General features: G+C 45.9%; 1 protein-coding gene across 1 annotated transcript in view; it reads left to right on the top strand.

The window, feature by feature from the left end:
* LOC8026042 (inversin) overlaps positions 1-18,928 on the top strand; it is a 51,346-nt gene that overhangs the window by 8,876 nt on the left and 23,542 nt on the right. Inside the window, exons 8-14 of the mRNA XM_029980184.3 lie at positions 2,531-2,803; positions 5,692-5,899; positions 6,093-6,173; positions 7,059-7,155; positions 11,260-11,366; positions 11,422-11,539; positions 18,657-18,825. Of these exons, the coding sequence (XP_029836044.3) occupies positions 2,531-2,803; positions 5,692-5,899; positions 6,093-6,173; positions 7,059-7,155; positions 11,260-11,366; positions 11,422-11,539; positions 18,657-18,825 (1,053 nt within the window). The remainder of the gene's footprint in view (positions 1-2,530; positions 2,804-5,691; positions 5,900-6,092; positions 6,174-7,058; positions 7,156-11,259; positions 11,367-11,421; positions 11,540-18,656; positions 18,826-18,928) is intronic.

Below are 18,928 nucleotides of genomic sequence, written 5' to 3'. Positions count from 1 at the left end.
GAAGTGTACTAGTCTGGTCAAATAAAGACTTTCCTCAAACTAAGCTTTATTTTTCATCTAACATAAAATAAATTTTTTTACAAAGGTAAGTTGTCTCATGGCATGTATTTTGGTCTGAAAAATTGATGTTTTGGTTATAGCGCGGTACCGCTTATAGTGCAGATTTTAGCGACTCCTGCGACATACGTTATATGCGGTCTACACTGTACTGCAGACTATGCCACGAGAGAAATGGCCGAATGGCAACAATCCAGATTAGTGATAGCTATAAATATGTTAGCATATCTTTGATGATTTGCTACAGCCGAGGGTTAATTTTAAAATGTCAAAATACCTTCTTTTTTTCTTTCCTTAAGCTTCTATTTTCAGTAGATGCATTGCCTCTGAGTGTCATCGTCTCTTTTTTCTATTTGGAACCCTTGCTCTCCTCCTTTGTTCTCAAGAATTCCCCTTAGCTTTCTTGTTTATGCTTTTATAATGAAATTTAGGCATATACACACATTGTCTCACAAATAATGACCTACCACCCACATGAATCCTGTATGCATTTAGTTTTTTAAATTTTTTTTTTATTAAATTCACATTTAAAAAAAAAAAATTAGGGAAAGCTATGCAAATGCGGCCTTATGCAAATGAGTTATACAGCCAGACGGACATTAGGTTCAAAAGAGAATGCAGCTAAAAGATAACTGAATAACGAAAATTTACTAAATACTTTTTTAATTAGACATTTTAATGCACATTATTATATTCAAGAAATGGAGGCAATCCATGTTGAAGGCCAGCCAAGTTTCTAAAACTCCTGTTGTTGGAGTTGTCAAATTTTGTTCCGGAGGTCTGTCGGTACTGAAACCAAATAGGCGATGCCCGCCGGTAGTACAAGCCTCGTTTTACGCTGGAGGGTCACGGGTTAATAATGAAATTTGTGTCACTATTTTGCATCACAGCGGGCTGGAGCTTGTTGCAGACAGTGCTCTGTCACTGGTGAACTTCACCAGTGGTGTCACTGGTGAAGCAATAAGCCTTCTTAGTGAACGCGACAAATTGGGTTGCTTGTCGCGGCCGCTAAGGTGGCCTATCGCTTTAGTTCTGTAGCCTCGGAACACCAACTGCAATCAACCCCGGCGCTCTGTGACACAATATAGTGACGCATATTTCGCCATTAACATGTGACCCTGCAGCATCAAACGAGGGTTGTCCTTCCGGCGGGCATCGCACATTTGATTCCGGTATCGACAGATTGCCAGAACAAAATTTGACAACTCCAACTGTGCGCTCAATCCAAAAAAAAAAAAAAAACTGGGAATTTGCTGTCATTTCTTCAATATAAACATATGCCCTAAAATGTCTAACTAAAAGAGTGATTAGAGAATTTTTGTTACTAGTCATCTTTTAGTTGAATTTTCTCTTTAACATAATGTCCACCTGGCCGCATACTCACTTGCTCAGACCGCATCTGTGTAAGTTTCACGGTTTTTCCTAAAAAAATCTGTATTCAATAAGAGAAAAACACCCTGTATAGACCAATTTGCCACGACGGTCGCCGTGTTCGAACACGACATAGGTCGTGTCAGGCGGCCCAAATTAAAGTTGTGTTTTTACAGACCAGTACTAAAGAAGAAAGGTCAGGCGAAAAATGGAACCAATCATTGGAACCCTTCAATTCTAGTGCTTTCCAATTGGCAAATGTTTCCTCCAACTCGGCTTTGTCAGAATCATACGTGGCAACCGGCACAAGGAGCCGGTTCATATGGGAACAGACATGCACAGATATTCATAAACGCCGGCAGACGTTCAGATACATCTTGTGTAATGCGTACACATGCGAGGAAACATAAAAGCTTGTGCAGCTATAGTCGTCACCTCAAGAAAAAAGCAAGTTTTGTGGGTTGTTCATACACCGCATGAAGTAGTTCTCACAGTATTTGGTTGTTGGAAAAAAGAGCAATGTTTTTGGCACTTGAAACGTGTACGTCTCTATTTTAATTCTCCACGTAAAGGGGGAAATTAGTAATGCTTTCCCTGGAGCCGAACCTGTTTTACTGCGATTCTTGAGGTGGGAGAATGAGTATAAACCTGTGGTTCTTAGCCACCGTTGTTTTGGGGACCCCTGATGGGTTGACGAAACTGATAGGGGACCTCATCCACTGGGGGAGGGGGGTGGTGTGGGAGGAGGCTGTATTGGTTGATCACAATGACAGACAAGTACATAAAGAAAACTGATTGCGTGCAAACCAACTCTGCAGCTTCGAAATGGAGAATAGTTGACCTCACTCACTTGGCACACGTGGTTTGATGTATTTAGTTTTAAAAAGCAACCAGGCGTCAATAAAAAAAAAAGAAAGATTTTTCTTCGGCTTAAGTGAAGGCTGAGGGCTTCGAAGACACTAAAAATGCCTTCAGGAACCCTGAAGCGTCCGCATCAAGAGCCACCGATGAAAATGCATACACGTACGAGGAAACATAAAAACACGTGCATGAAGAAATTTGATTCTTCCCAGCAGGTTTACGTTGCAGGCACATTGCGCAGGTCGGGTGGACGTTGTTCGCCTGCTCTTGGGTCGGCACGCCGACCCTGGTAGTGCCGACTGCAACGGTGCCACACCGCTGCACTATGCCACTCGTCTGAGGGACCCCGCCCTGACGTCGCTGCTCCTGTCGCGGGGGTCGCCCACAGACCTGCTGGACTCCAAGGGGTTCAGCCCCCTCATGTGGGCTGCTGTGGGGGGGACCACGGCACACCTCAGAGCGCTGCATCATCACAAGGTGCCGCTGGACGCTCCTACCCTGGACGGGGTCACGGGTGGGGGTTCAACTGCTTGCTTTTTACTACGTTCGTTGTTCTGCCGTTTGTGTTTCTCAAAGTATTTTCGTTGCTTGGAAGGAATTGAAGTTTATAGATTTTATTTATTTATTTATTTGTTTATTTATCTATTAATGCTGCAGGCTCATCCAAGTTCAAGCGAGAGTGTACATCATAAAAAGACGCAGAAAAAGAAACCCATTAGGAACAAGGCACAAGAAACAATTACAGCGAGACACACACAAAAAAAATAATATATATATCACCTAGAAGAGATCAAGTTCATTAGGTACGAAATATTTTCACAAGGGCACAACTCTCAAATTTGCAATGAATTTTTCGTAGGAATCTGCAAAAGGGGATTTTGAGTTTGAAGCAAATACCAGTAGTTGTGGCCAATTATTAGCAAATCGATTATTGAATTGTTTCATCAAGACCCAGCTGCATCATGCTTAAATGAAAACCAAGCTGAACTCGAGAAGGTTGTTCCTAAGCTTCCATTTGCCCATTTCTAAGCTAAGTTAATTGTAATCTAACTATGTTCACGGACTGTGGCCTTCGGAAAGTCCAATGAGTACATTGGGATGGTAAGTAAATGAGGCATTTGTCGTCAAATTAAGTCTATAGAGATACCCAGCTATATCTAATTGAGGGGATTTATAAATCTTACTGTTATGTGCAAATATCTTTTCTTAAAACTTGAATTTGAGAAAAAATAAAAAGACAATCGTGAGTGATGAACATGGATTGTTGGGACATGTCTGCCTAACATGTAATCTTCCATAAAAGCCAGTTTCCTTTTGAAAATTTTAGTTTAGTGTTAGTGTCAACATTCACAAAGTTTACATTTCTTTTTTTAATATACCATGAGCGGGCCGAGCGTATATCATCTCGCTTTAAAAGTGTGGTTTCCCTCCTGTGCACTCAGCTGCAATATTTGTACTTTTTGAAGTGTTGGCTGAGGCGGGCTTCGCAGTGTTGAGCACGCGTGTTACCCATTAGACCGGCGCATTGCGGAGATGCAACACCCTGTCGCTTAAGCGCGAAACACATGTACGACGAAACCGTCCGATCCGAAGTCCGATCAGGCAATACGACGGTCGGAGGCGAGGGTTTTTGATGCTCTCCGGTGCTACGAACACCTTCGCCCGCGAAGGTCATTCCGGCAGTCCGCACGTCGGATCTGACGGTTTCGTCGTACATGTGTTTCGCGCTTTATTCACAATACATCGGTGCTTGGTAAGAAGTACGTTGAACAGAGCTAACCCACCTCCATCAACATTTGGAAAAATATGAATATCGCAGCTCATCTCGAAGTGAATATAAAATAGCGTATTATTTGGAAGTACTATTTGAATATTTTCACAAATTTAATGTTTCAACTCTTGCACTCAGTAGTACTTTTTCGCAACTTATTCCACACGCTTTTTGTCCTGGTAAACAATTAAAATTGAAAGGTATCGTTATATGTGCAAAACTCCTCTATCATTTTCCCGCTGTTAAAACTAGTATTTGGTCATGACTTTGTGCTTATTTAAAAGTGATTTATTTTATATCATATACATTATAATGTACATTATATATAATGCACACAAAACTTGTTTTAATATACTTTTCCGATGTTACTCAGTACTAATTCTTGTTACTTTTGAACGAGGACGTCTTCATTTGTAAATAATGAGCCTGAAACTGTTTCTTGCATAAGAAACATCTACACAGGTGCCTGTTTGTTGCGTATTGAAGCTTGTAGGGTTGCGTGTAGAAATTTTTGTGTGTGCATGTGCAGATTAATTTATAACCTCAGAAATTCTGAAGTGACACTTGTGTCGAGTCCGACCGAGCGCAACTGCAACAGCCTGTGACGTACGGGTTGCTATGGCAAAAGCTGCGCCAGCTCCAACAAAACCGGTTTTTACCTGTTTTGTTGGAGCCGACGCAGCTGTTGCCATAGCAACCCGCAGGTCGCAAGCCGTTGCAGTCGCACTTGGTCGAACTCACACAAGGGTGTGAACCAACCTTTAGAGTGAGCATAACATTGGCGCTTTTTCCCATTTAACTTCGGATGGGTATTGGCGGCGGGCACTAAAAGTTTTTGCTTTAGTTAGCGCCCCAAATTAGTAAGTTCCCATCGTGCTCACAGTTTTGATGGCATTTTTTTATTGTAGGAATAAAACAGGAAAAACTGGCAATTGCTTGTTTGTGCTAACGGTGTCACAGTCTCTACTTTAAGAAAGACGTCTTACAGTGTCTAAGCATGACCTCTGGGTGCCTTTTTGTACTACTTGATGTAAGTAATGAACTCCATTAGGGCACACACATTCTTTCTTGGCCACCAGTATGGCAACTAGGAAGGAGCATGCAAGGTGCAGGAGTCTCGAAGCGAAAACGAATGGTGTTTACTGTGATAGCAATGTTTGTACGTACGCACCTCACACTCAGTGTTGCCCACACAACAATGCGTGAGAGCCAAGTTCACTTTCCTGCCACAAGGATGCTAATTATTTCTCGAAGAAGGTCCCTGTTATGTCCGCACGTTGAGATCAGTGATTTGCCTCGAGAGTTAACCCTTACAATCTGCTTACTCGCGGTATTGTGGGGTGAGGGAGGGGATATCTTTTGTTTTCAACACCATTACCCAGCTTCACCCTAAAGACCTGTTACACGTACACTGCAGCACTAACTCAGCACCGAGTAAGGGCCAACACTAGCACCAAAGCAGCACTGCTCAGCACATGTGAACCTACCTTGATCGTTACATGATCTTGGGGCTCAATTCGGTCAGTCGGAGCTACCTTAAGACGAACTTGCCGCATTTCACAACCATCGTGGCTTTTCTCAAAGATCTCGGGAGAAGGTTGCACGACTAAGGATTCGTAGCTTGCTCACAGCGCTCCACGCGGCCGCCGGTCAAGGCCAGGACGAGACCGTTCAGCTGCTTCTGGACCTTGGAATGGGCCTGGGGCTCAAAGACCACCTGGGCCTGGCACCCCTGTCTTACGCCTGTCACGGGGGGCACGCGCACACGGTGCTGCTCCTCGTGGACGCCGGGGCACAGCTGCACGACACCGATGCGCGGGGGTGCTCGCCGCTGCACTGGTGCGCGCCCTCTCCTTCTTCGTCCCGGTCTTAGTCTTTCATGGCAGCCGTCGTCTGTGCACACTCTCGCTCATGTCGCTGCGTCGCTCTGTAGTAATATGCAATGACTGGACCGCCAAAAGACGCTTCCGCGGTGTTGTTAAAAAATTTCAAAGCTGCACATCTTTGTTGTGGTTCGCCATTCTACTTGCAGGGCAGTTGCAGGGGATCACGCGTATGTGTGCCAGTTGCTGGCTCAGCGTGGCTGCAGAATGGATGTGGTGGATCACCAAGGGTGAGCGGATCGATGATCCTCGACGTTTTTTGACATGTTGCAAGCTTTGGGGGACTTGGGGGTCTCTGGAAACACCGAGCGCACGCCGGCTTCAGACCCGGTTTTGGTCCAGCGGCCGATTTCCAGCTGTGAGGGCTTCATAAACAACTGTTTCCCTCGGTCTCTCCCCAAATGACAGTGTTATTACCGTTAGAAAATAATGGGAATTTCTTTCTTCCTCAGTCTTCTTTTAGGTTAGGTTGCTAGCCTCTTCTGCGGCTCCTCAACCTCTCTTTATCTTTTTTTCCTTTCGAAACAGACAAAGCGAACGTGTAAGGAAAGCTGTAATAGTCCAGCTTTTTTTTTTCTTGAATCAATTATTTACTAACTGGTTGGTTCTCCAGGCTCCTAAACATAGAACTTCGGAGCTCCTTGCTTTTACCGGGTCTATGTCCAACGTTTGATGACTTTGTCATTAAAGGTGATTTTGCTACATTTGAGTTTATTTGCAATGTTGCAGCGTCACAGTTCCTTCTATTTATCTAAACTCTTATTTAGTAAATCCAGTTAGACTAGAAGAGTGTTGAAGATGTTTGTTCACAACAACAACCATTAGGTTTGTCGGCAGGAAGTTTTTCACTCAGTGTCCTTCACGCGGAACAAGCATACAACCACATCACATCTACAAATTCCTGACTACAATATATTTCCATCTTCAGATATTTGAATCTGTTCACTCAAGTTTTACTGTAGCCTCATCTTACTAATCGATGGTCATTTCCCCACAAAGAAATGCATTCAATGAGCTTCACTTTTTGAGAGACCATTGCAGTCTACACCGTGTGCGAACAGCTTCGGTCCTGAGCCGACATGAGCGAGCTGACCTGTGGACCGTGTTGCATGCAGCCGCGGCGCTCTGCACTATGCCAGTGGCTTGGGCCTGGTGAGCTGTGTAGCTGCCCTCCTGCAGTATGGGGCAGAGCCCAATCTCATGGATATTGAGGTGACCATTTATGCTGTTTTACAGTGAAACTCGTTTGGAACAAACCCACGTACAGCGAATTATTGTCGATATCGAACTCACGGAAAATTTAAACAAAAATGCGTGTAAAAAGTACTTTTTATAACGAACAACATATTGGCTATATCAAACTTTTTCCCCCTGGAAAGGCTTCCAGAAACGCTCAAACGCAGTCTAAGCTCGTTATAACATACCTGGTTACAACATAGATTTGGATATAACATACCGATTTGTGAAGTTCGGTTGGTTTTCCTCTACATACCATGGACTCAACTTCATGTCTGCATACAACATACTCCTTGTGGGATTCGACTTGCCTTACTGCACCACGAGGTCGATCCCACTCCGTAGCTCGATGTTGAGGACTGCTACGGCCGGGTCCGTCCGGAGGCTGCCGTGGACTCCGAGGAGAGGACTCACTCCAAAACACAAAGATACTGAAGAAGCGGGTTTATTTGGCTCCTGTGCCACCACGCTGTGCCCGTCGGCAAAACTAATGAAAGAAAAGAACGGAAAAAGGGTCGGCGCTGTCGCATTAGACAGATTCACCTGGAGGGGGCCCACGCTGCCGCATTAGGCAGATTCGTGGAAAGGGGAAAGCTCCAAAAAGAACGAGGCTCCGTGGCCCAGAGCCTTCCCCGGACGAGAGCCCGGGCCGCCGTTCGCGGCTGCTTATCTAGCCAGCGGAAAGTGGACGCGCCCGGGGTAGGTAGTGTGGCTTATCCCGCAGATGGGCCACGTCCACAATCATTTCCGAAGGGTGCGCCGGAGGCACTTTCACCCAAAAGGGCGAGGGAAGACACGCCCTCTTCGAGGAATGCGGCCTTACCCCCGTATCCGGGATGACGTCGCCATAACGCTCCCACGGCCTGCTTGTGCTAGGCCTAGATAGGGAGACGGGAAACTCGTGGTTCCCACATCCTTTTACAACAGACCAAAATTTTGGTCAAAATCAAGGTCTGTTATAATGAGCTTAGACTGCAATCGTCTTCTAGCCCGTCCCTTCCCCCAACAAGAAGTAGGAAAGAAAGAAAATTCCAAAAGCTCAAGTTGCAAACAAAATTGAGCAAAGAGAAGCGATTCAGAAGGGGGAAAGGAAGCTAAAAAATACACTCTGCACGCATGCACAGAAAAAAAAAAAAATTTCATCCCAAATTGTTTGCCTATGAAGAGAAGTGATAAGGGGAAATAAGTTAAAAAAAGCACTGCACGCATGAAAAGAACATTTTTTTTAGCGCGCACAAGGTGGAAGTGAAGAGATGAAAAAGAAGAAGGTCTCGCTTTACAACGAGCGCATCGTGGAAGTTCGTTGTAAATGTTTTTTGCTATATCGAACTACGTGCTATATCGAACTGATCGTAGCATTTCCTGCTGTTCGTTAAAAACGGATTTGACTGTATTTGCTTATTCTAGAGTCATGGGGTTCCGTGGGGTTCCGTGTCTATTAGATGAGCACTTGCCGGTAAATATTTCTACAATTTGAATATGTATTCGAGATACTCGGACTTGCCGTATTCGGGTTAAAAAAAAGGCAGCTGGTATTTCTTTCTTTCATGCGTTGCAATCTCTTTCACACCATAAAGTGAAAAGACCGTCCAACCTAGGGGGCTATGTTCGACAAATGTTTCGTCATTTGAGCCTCTAGCCAATCCGATGCGATGTTGTTACTTCCATCACTTCCGTTTCTTTTTAGGAGAAACGAAAAATTTGTCGAACATAGCCCCCCTAGTTTGCAGTCACCTGGGGCAAGGTAGTTTTTATCCTTGATACAGCATCTAGCATTACAACAGTAAGCAGCTAAATGCAAAAGGCTACACAAAGAAAGAAAAAAAAAAATCATTTAAGGGGGATGCACTATATTGCATACGCAATATAGTGCAATCCACTCACAACGATAATGAGAAAACTCGAAAATTCAATCGTTATAACCAATAGACCCTTTCTGAAATTCAGTCTGGCCACTTTGATCACTATCATCACCATCTGAAAAATGGCATATGTGCCATACCAATGGCGGCTTTCTATTTACTGATGAAGGAACATGTTGAAGATACTCCTAAGCTGAGGATTCGAGGCCTATACATTCTAGACGTTAGCACGTTGCGAAACCGGAATTGAATGCAAGCGTTGCGTAAGTGTTCATTTCTCTAATTTGAGCCCAGTGAACCTGTTAGTGGCACAAAATCGACTTCGAAAGCCCTTGACTTATAGAACTTTATCAAGGCGTCTGTCTGGGTTGGCGCTTCGTTCTGACTGGTTGCATCGTTGTGCGAATCGACACTGGAAGAGATGACTGAGAAAAACCTGTATAGCGAAAAGTTTGTTCTCGTCTGCCGTTGACATGCAAAAGTGACGGTGCCCGATAAAATACTGCAGGCTACGGGTTCATTGCCGCCATTCGTATGGCAAAAGTTAAACCGCCATTTCAGCCACCAGATGGCACTGAATTTCGGAAAGGGTCTATTACCGATGCCCGAAATAATAACTCGTTCCGCAGGATGGAGCAAGTTACTCTGCAATGCAGCGTACTGATCACATCGTACAATATCAGCTGTAAAATAAACACTTCCTTTATTTTGTGGTTTGTACGAACAAGTGTTGGATAAATCGTGCATAAGAGGCAGAAAATCAATCCTTAGTACACGATTCCGACACCCTACGTATCCAATTGCTATGTGTGTGCCGCCTGCAGTCTTATCGCATGTACGAAATCGACCTCTAACTGAATCGCGAGGAAAACACCTTGAACATAAATTGGAGGCAGATGATCATTTGCAATGGGACGGGCGATTTCGTTGACATCGTCGTAAATTCCCCCATCAACATCGCCGTCGCTCTGGCCGCCTTTGTTGACGGTGGCGGTGGCGATTAAGATCGTAGGGCCCTGACGCTGCCATGTGGCAGCAAATGTGGCACATGGGGAGAGCTCGTGGATTTGGACGAAGCTCCAAACTTCTTTAAACTTTGATGCAAATGTTTAGTAGTGGTAGTATGCTTTGTCTCATCTCCACGAAAAGTACCGAGACTTGAATTTTTGTTTCAAGCATTTCTATCGGTCAGCTTCGAGCCACGCACAGCGACAACTCGCGGTGAATTTTGATACGCATCCTTATGGCGGACGCATATGGCAAGTTAGGTGTCGTTCGTTCGGCGGTTCTTTCTATTTGTTTTATTTTTCTCCCGATTTTTTTTTATATTTTTCAATCGGCGCATTTATGGTCAATGTAACCAATATGCCTAATATATTCCATCGTTATATGTGGTTAATGTCTACATAGACCCAACGCAAAAACGCATAGTTCTCTAGAAACTGATCGTTATAAGCAGTACATTGTTATACGTGGTGTCGTTCTAAGTGGGTTGCACTGTACACATGTCTGTGTGTGTCCCCCAAATGTTTTTTTTTTTCTTTGTTTGTGTATTATTTACAGCACACTTTCCGTATCTACACCTTGCAAGAGGCTATATATGAAAGTTTATCTGGTTTTCGTTGGGGGTCGGGAGACTTCATTGATGAATTTAATCTGTTTGGTGGGAGAACCTTGTGACACCAATGCGAGCACTGCTAGAAGTTTGAGAAACAACAGCTGCATCATGCGAAAAATATCTTAAATGTTGCTGGTGCACAGTCAGTCAATGAACTTGATTTCAATTTCCTTGCAATACTTTTTCAGTCTTGAAAATATGCTTAGTTATGTTGGCCCGCTCCTTAGAAGTCCAGGTGAACTTAGGCAGGACTTCAGAAAAAGGATAATTGTCTGGAAATATTTAGACTTATGAAAATGCTTTCTGAATTTCACAAAAAAATAGTCAAACTATGTTTCATATGAGGGAATCTATGTTTCTTGGTAGCAATTATGAAGGACTATACATTTTAAATAAGATTGGTGTCTTTTACAGCTCTACATTTGCATGTCCTCTTTTATCTGCCAAACTCTGCCACAGGTTGCCCAATGAGGCAGTAAGAAGGGAGGCTTCTAGTTGGCACCTCCACATTCTCATCCGGGCATTCAGCCATTGATGCAAACCATCCATGCCACTGAACATTCTTCCGAAAATCTCGAGAATCTGATTGCTACTTTCTAGGGCAAGGCGCCAGTGCACCTCGCCGCTCACTGTGGTTCCTTGGAGTCCGTAGAGCTGCTTTGTGGTCACGGTGCCATGCTCAACGCCATGGACAAGACCCCCCACAGGTAGGGTGTTGCGTTGGAAATGGGTCAGAGCTGACATCTGCTGCTGAATTTTCAGGTATACTGCCCTGGATTATGCAGGGGCGGGGAACCACTCCAGCGTCGTAAACTTTCTGCTCGAGCAGGGCGCTACATCATCCAGCAACATTAAATCCATCGCAGCGTTCGCGATTCAGGTGAGTTAGTGTAAACCACAGAGTTCCAAATACTTATGGCTCAATGTTTGGCATTGAATTCCACGGGCCTACTTTGAAGTCAATTAAAGCTTGTATTAAACATTGAACTTGGATGAGTATACTTTTGCAAGAGAAAATAGCCCTTGTTGAGCAAGGTTTGAAACTATGAAACAGATGTAAAATAGACATCGAACTTCTTGCTGACAAAGCTGCATTAAAAATATATGTATATATATTGAGAGCGCACTTATTTTTGTGCCAGCCTACCTGGAAAAAGTGCATCTCCTGACACCGTTTGCTGCGCTGCAAGAAAGCGACAAAAAAAGCTGCCAGTCGCGTGGGATGGAGCGAGTCACTCGCTCTGTAGTAAAACCCTTGTGTCACATTTCAGCACTAAAACTTGAAAATCTATGGGCTTCTAAGAGGGCATACAAGGTGAATTCTGGAAAGAATCTCCACTGGATTTTATCTATGGGAGAGAGGGTGCACAACCCTGGTTAAAAGGTGCTCCCAGTGATCCCATTATAGTCTATCACTACCATTATAGCAGGGGGGGAAGGAGGGAAAGGGAACGCGGCGCAAAGAGGAGGCTGCCATATTAAAACCGCTTACGTTGCCAGCATAGGTTTTGCAGCGAAGAAGTTGCTGCCATATATGGCGGACTGAGTTTTACTTTCTTTTTCGTTTTGGAAAGAGAATGTATTGTTGTGTTACATAAGTCCTCCTGCATACAGACAACGAAGTTTAATTATATTTGTCTTGTTTACTTGGTTTGAAACCCTAAAAACGGGTTTTTGACGACTTATTGCTTCCATCATTGTGGAGTACGCAAGGCAGTTATCTCGCTGTTCTCGTTTCGGTTACGAAAGCAAGGCAAAACGCTCGTAGTTCCCGCCCTCAGTACACGTTGGGGACCTTCCACACTTTGACACCGGATAACTGGATGAACAAGGATTTACATTTACTTCAGAGGTCACTTTCGCCGCTTCCTCACCGTCGAGATCAACAGCCTAGAGCCACTACAACAGCCCAAGTGCACTCAGTGCCGATGCGGGCGACGCGGGCTTCCGTCAACCCAGGGGTGGACCCAAGGGGGGGGGGGGGGGGGGGGGGGGGGGGGCTTTCCTTGAAACAGTCGACCCCCCCCCCCCCCCGCCCCCTTCTCGGAGAGCGATTTGACATGGGTGGATCCCCCGAAATAAAACCGACTACGACTAGAAGGCTCGATCACCTCGATACTCAAGGACGAGGGTTCGAAATAGGGTAGGTCGCACCCGAGCAGGCACAGGTGTACTTTGAACTTGGAGAACCACCCCGTCACTTCAACCGAGACTGAAGTCCGCGGCGGCGGTTTCAAAGCACGGCTTAGAACCAAAAGTCGGCGCAGCGGCGCACATCTATAGGGGCCGTCGGCGCAATGTGGTTCTGCGGCGGTTCAAACAAAAGGCGCAACCGGAGTCCTGTTTATCTTGCTTTAGATTTTCCCTCCCCTCCTCCCCCCAGCCCCACACACACAAAAAAAAAAAAAAGAGTTTTGGATTTGCCTTTAGGTCAACCGGTAGTCCATCACAAACCGTGAACGTTCCAGCTCTTCGTCATGACACGGTGTTGCAGAGCAGGGTAAAATACAACTATACTCCGTTTCACCTTATGATGTACCGCACATGGCTCGAGCTCCTTGCTCTAGGGCACATCTCGGCGGCACAAGCTCCCGTGTGTTAAGAGCAGCTCCCAACGCTATGAGCTCGCGCTTCTAGCCTTCTCTGCGGTACAACCTAAGGTGAAACGGAGTATATACGGACCACCGAATCAAATGCACTGTTATCGTAAATCTTGGCATGTGGTTGCGCCTTTGCAGATCATCTTATTCGTTTTGCTGGAGAGACGCAACCGACAGGCATAACAAAATCGTTTGCGTATTCCGAATACCTCGCAAAAGCACTTACCCAGTCACCTTGCGAAAAGCGCGAAACACGGAGTCCGCACCGCCCTGACTTACCAGTCTTTTACCTGAGAGCAGTTTGTACCTGCTAGTATAGGTATGTCTACTGAAACTGCAACTTGAAACTAGGGGCAATGCCAGAGAGAAAATAGACAAAGTTGGGAAAGCGTGCTCATTCTCCCCAATTTCTGAACTCTCAAGTGATTGTAGCATAATAAATTCACCAACACCTCTTTCCAAAATGAAGAAAAAACACTATGTTTACTACGTAAAAGATGGTCTCAGTTCATGCATCCGAAGGCAGGTAGGAAACGTTGCCTCACACCGCATGATAAGCGCAACAAACTCACACGAGATTTACGAGAAAATATCGGTAGTGACTTAAGTTTCCCTGAAATTCTGTATGACCGGTCGTTTGCAGGACCGAATCATCTACTCGGGCGGTGTGCGTCGCTGTGCAAACGCCAACAAGACGAAGCATAAAAACAGCCGGTCTAGGACAATAATCCGGAGTCCACTGTTCAATTAAAACGACGCAATTTTGTTGAAAACGCCCGCAGCTTTTTACTCGCGGTATGCGTCGAGAATCTCCCACATTTTGAAACGGAACGAAGGAAGATTTACTTTTAGAAGCGCTCGCTGTGTCCTCCCGGACCAGCTGGACCGGATCAGCTGACGACGACGGGGCTGAACCCGTTGAATTTCAACCCCACAATAACCAATTTGCACTTCGTGTTAGTATGGGCTTTTACCTCCAAGCACCGCACCACACACCACGAACGTTTCAACTCTTTGACGCATCGCCGTGTTGCACCACACCTATCTCTATGCACAAAACAGAACGAGATCGCCGAAGTCAACGGAGCGCTGCCGTGAACCTTGGCTTGTGGTTGCGCAGTCGTGGACCCTGTGACTCCCTTCGCTTTCAAAGCACACACGACGATTACGAATGATACTCTCCGTCTTCCGGGACCATCACAGGGGAACTTCTCCGGTCACGTCTTCGCTACATGTACTCGCAAACCGCGTCGCAACATGTGCTCGCAAACCGCGTCAAACCAAAACAATGCGGAGGGCAAGTTCGTCTGCTTCTCGCGCAGGGGGTAGCGGTGACGTCAGAACGCCGAGCCCTGATTGGCTGATCGAGACCCCCTATCTGAGCGTCGTCTGCTCCTTTGCAACGTCGTCTGCTCGCAACGTCGTCTGCGTCTGTCTTACCCTTCCTGCGACTTTCGAAAGTACAGAGGCCAGATTCACGAAACGATCTTATGCCAAAAATGTGCGTAAGACAAAACTTATGAACAAATTCGTATTCACGAAACGAAATTTTCGTAAGTTTTGCGCAGGTTACGACGAAATCCTACGACAGCTCCGAAGCTGTCTTACGCACTTCTTACGGTCAAATCAGCATGGCCGACAGCGTCGCGGTCGCGACGACCTACAGACGTTTGTTTTGCTACATGCGCTTCTCACGTGTCCCGACTTCAAGCAGCAAGAAAAAAGTAAAAAGTACTTGAAACGACGACGAACAAGAACGCTGAATCCACAAACACCCGGGAAAAGCTCCAACGGCAACGATTCCACCGAACGCGACCAAGCGAACACGGCAGTGAGGCCTAGCAGGCACTCCGCGACTCGGTGACCGTCTGCCCACGACCGGCTGGCGTGCTGAATGGAATATGCCCGCGCGACCCTTGTGAACCCTTCCCGTATTATACTTTGATCGCTGACCTCAATTTTGAGGTCAATTTCTTCCTCTTGTTATCTTCTTGTTTCCCGAGGCAACGGTGACTCTCGCCGGTGAAAAAGCGGTGAATCTCCGACAGACGCAGGAAAGGTAAAGCAGCCATTGCTTTGACTAGCAGACGTAAAGTAGACGTCGTTAACTGCGCCAACCCGCCGACGCCGTTAAAGAATGAGGGGTCTCGCCGCACACGAAAGAAGGGAAAAAGTATTTGGGAGGGAACTTGCGGATACTAACACGCTCACTCTCGGTTCTTAGCAAACAAACCTCGGCGCCTCGGGACACCTCGCCAGTGAGTCCTTTGACTTCCCTCCTTGGTGCGCGTCTGCTAGTTGTTAGACAAAAACAACGTACCGCTCGAGTTATTTCGTCTGCCCTCTCTGAAAGGCGAAGTCGAGCTCGCTCATAAAGACGTGCACTTCCGAAAGTCGCAGGAAAGGTAAGACAGACGAAGACGATGTTGCGAGCAGACGACGTTGCAAAGGAGCAGACGACGCTCAGATAGGGGGTCGCGATCAGCCAATCAGGGCTGGGCATTCTGACGTCACCGCTACTTCCTTTCTCATGCGCAGAAGACGAAAATGAGCCCACTTGCGAGGCGTATTCCGCCGCCGCCGCCGCCTTGTTGAACGTGCGTTGTTGCTAGATTTTCTCCGACCAAACAAAAACAACGAAAGCAAACCGGCTCTAGCTTCCAGCGTACATCGGCGCTGCGCCGTGGCCAGATTTTCTCCGCCAGCTCTAACTTAAAGATGACCTACAGATGCAGCAACACTGGTATCAAGTTTTAACATGGCGGCCCCCACGGAGCGCCGTAAATTCTGAGGAGGGTGCATTGGAAGCGGCGGCACCTTCCCCCCCCTGCATTATAGTTAGGGTGTGCATTTTCCGGTTTTAACCGCAAAACACCGATAAACATCCGTCGGTGACGAAAATATAAAATCGGTTAAAACCGAAAAACACCGGTGGTTGGATATTTACGCCCTGGTTAAAACCGAAAAACACCGGTCGTTGCTAGTTTCCGACCTAGCGAACCCTTTCCCCGTAAAGGTTCGTCAAACGTGTTATCTCGTGGATCCTGCATTCTTCCAGTGTTTATACATGGCTTGCAGGTGGCGTCAGTGCGCCCTCCTTTCTGGGGGTCAAAAGCGTCTAGTGAACCCAGTGGAAGCTAAGCTCTCATACGCCTTTCCCCTATTGTGTCTCCCATGGCCCCCTTTTGTGGAAAATTTAACACAGTGGAGGGTAGGCTCTCACGTGCCTTTTCCTCATTGTGTCTGGCCAAGTGATGTCGGTGCAAGCCATGTATTCAGAGGTTGCTGTGGTTCCTGGAAGACACTGCCAACGTACGTGTCATACAGGAGCGTGCATTTTCATAGTTGCGGGTTGCGAACCGCAAGGAACGTGCTGCCATGACGGCAGCACGTTCCTTGCGTGTAGATGCAAGCATGAAAGTATGCTTGCATCTACTATGATAACCAAGTGTGAGAAATAGTTGCTTCCTAGAGAAGAAGTGTATGAACTATGTGAATAAAATCGGAACTCTCTGTATGTGATCAATCGCTTTTTTTTCACCGATATTCACCGATTTTAGCCTTGTCGTGAGACGTTCCACCGAAATGCACCGGTGTTTTGAAAACAAATAAACACCAAAAACATCCGACGATTTTTCTCACAAATAAACACCGGAAAGTCAACACCCTAATTATAGTATATTGCTTTTAAAAAGGTCTATTGTGCAAGCTGTAAATTAACCAAGCAGTTATAGTGTCTATGTTTACCGTAATATCCCGAGTCATCGCCCACCCCCCAACCGCCTGAAATTCGTTAAAAAAGTGGGGTGGGCCATGTCTCGGTGGGTGAGCACAAACACTTGAAAAAAAGCGGAAAAAACCGCCTATTTTTCTCTGCGTATCTAGCGCTGATGCAAAAGAGATACATCAAACTCAAAACTCGATTTAGTTTGATTGTTTTATAGAAAAAAAATGCTCACGAAAGAATATTTTACTATAGCGAAGTCCGTTGCTTGCATACGCGCTAGAAACACCGCCGATCTGCATATAGCACGAACGTTTGTTCCGTGAAAGAATGTCACCATTATGTTCTCCTAGTTAGTAAAAAAAAGAAAGAAAAGTCTACAAGAAAATAGAAAAACCGACCAGGCGCAATGAGCGAGCGAGCGGACCAAAGAAGCGACCAAGAGCAATGCTGGGAAAGCGGGAAAGCCGGCGGTCGCGTTGGCAAATACTTTGGCGTCGGGCCAAGTCGGGCGCTTGTCAATTGCAAGCTCTTGCGCAACTTTCTTGTTTGGTGCGTACATACGTGCGTCCGTGTACGGCGGGTTTCAATGCACGGTTGCGACGCTCTGCAAACGCCTGTGTAGGACGTTCCAGCAAAGCTTTATTTACGCTTTGGCTTTGCCTAAAATATTGCACAACAGCGGTCGCGACGGGCGGGAAGAAGGAGCGGGTTCGCGGTGACCTTACTTCGGCGGAGACAGACTTTGACCTAACACTCCGCGGTTACGTTAACAAACTCTTATTTTGTTATCTCCATCGTTTTCTTTTCGCACGGATACACGACCACTTTGGGGTCGCTCACGGAGGAAATGCGTAAACAAAAAGAAGTGTCTTTCCCTCCTTCGTTTTACTTTGTCACGGACGTCCTCCAACTGTAAGGTCCGCGACCGCGTCATACGGGTAGGATGAGTGTTCGCGGATCGCAGAGTCCGCGCTGGGGTATTTGAAGGGGTGGGCGATGACTCGGTGTTTTTTCGGAAATCGATATTGGCCCAAAAAATGGGGTGGGCGATAGCTCGGGGATGGGCGATGACTCGGGATATTACGGTAGTATAAATCATACTATTTTTTTTTCGTTTTGCAATTATTTTATGCAGTTTTTTGTTTTCGTTAATGTTTTGTTGTTAGGAAGTAGAAAAAGTCATAATTCATTTTAGTGAATATCAAGGCACTAATCACCAGAATGCATAAATATGCATCACACTTGTTCTCACTTCCCTGCATTGTGCACAGAAGGGTGCATGTTGCTTTTCTGCAGTGCATCCAGTTTGCAGAAGCAGACTCCATTGAGCTCTGTTGTTAATTTTCATTAACCTTGATAGTATACATTTGCCATTTTCAGATCCTCTTTTTTGATTTGAGGGTCGAACTCAATACATATATTTTACTTAATTCAATTTTACTTAATTCAATATCAGAATATACTAAACATTTTCTGACCTCTGCACACGTTTTAGAAATATTTTATAGCAGCATTTAGCGCATATTATCGGCATTCAGGGTAAAAAGTGTCTCCGAGGGGTCTAGACAGCAAAGATCCTCTTTCTTGGCGTAGAGTGGGCCTAAGTTCCAGTGCACTTCCCTATGCCACTTGCGATGGTGTCTTACATTAAATCATTTTGGTTCCTTCAGAGGTTCTTCAGGAGGCTGTGTAAGAAACAACACGCTGATGGTGTCCTCAGAGACAAAGGGGAGCACTTGAGCAGGCAGGGTCTGCCGGACATAAAAGAAGAGCCTGTCCATCCCGGGACTTCGGCTGCCCCATGCAAATCTCGGGCTGCAGTGAACAAACCTCCTTCAGGCGAGCATAAGGCAGCGTTTGTCATTCAACGAGCATGGCACAGGTAAAAAAGAGTTATTGTTTATGTGTCGGGCAAACTGTGTCAAACTCACGACAGTCTTCA

Source organism: Ixodes scapularis, unplaced genomic scaffold (genome assembly GCF_016920785.2).
Source record: "Ixodes scapularis isolate PalLabHiFi unplaced genomic scaffold, ASM1692078v2 PGA_scaffold3__209_contigs__length_174095766, whole genome shotgun sequence".
Classification (NCBI taxonomy): Eukaryota; Metazoa; Arthropoda; class Arachnida; order Ixodida; family Ixodidae; genus Ixodes; species Ixodes scapularis.
Note: the sequence above shows the minus strand (reverse complement) of the source record. Positions and strands in the feature narration are given on the sequence as shown.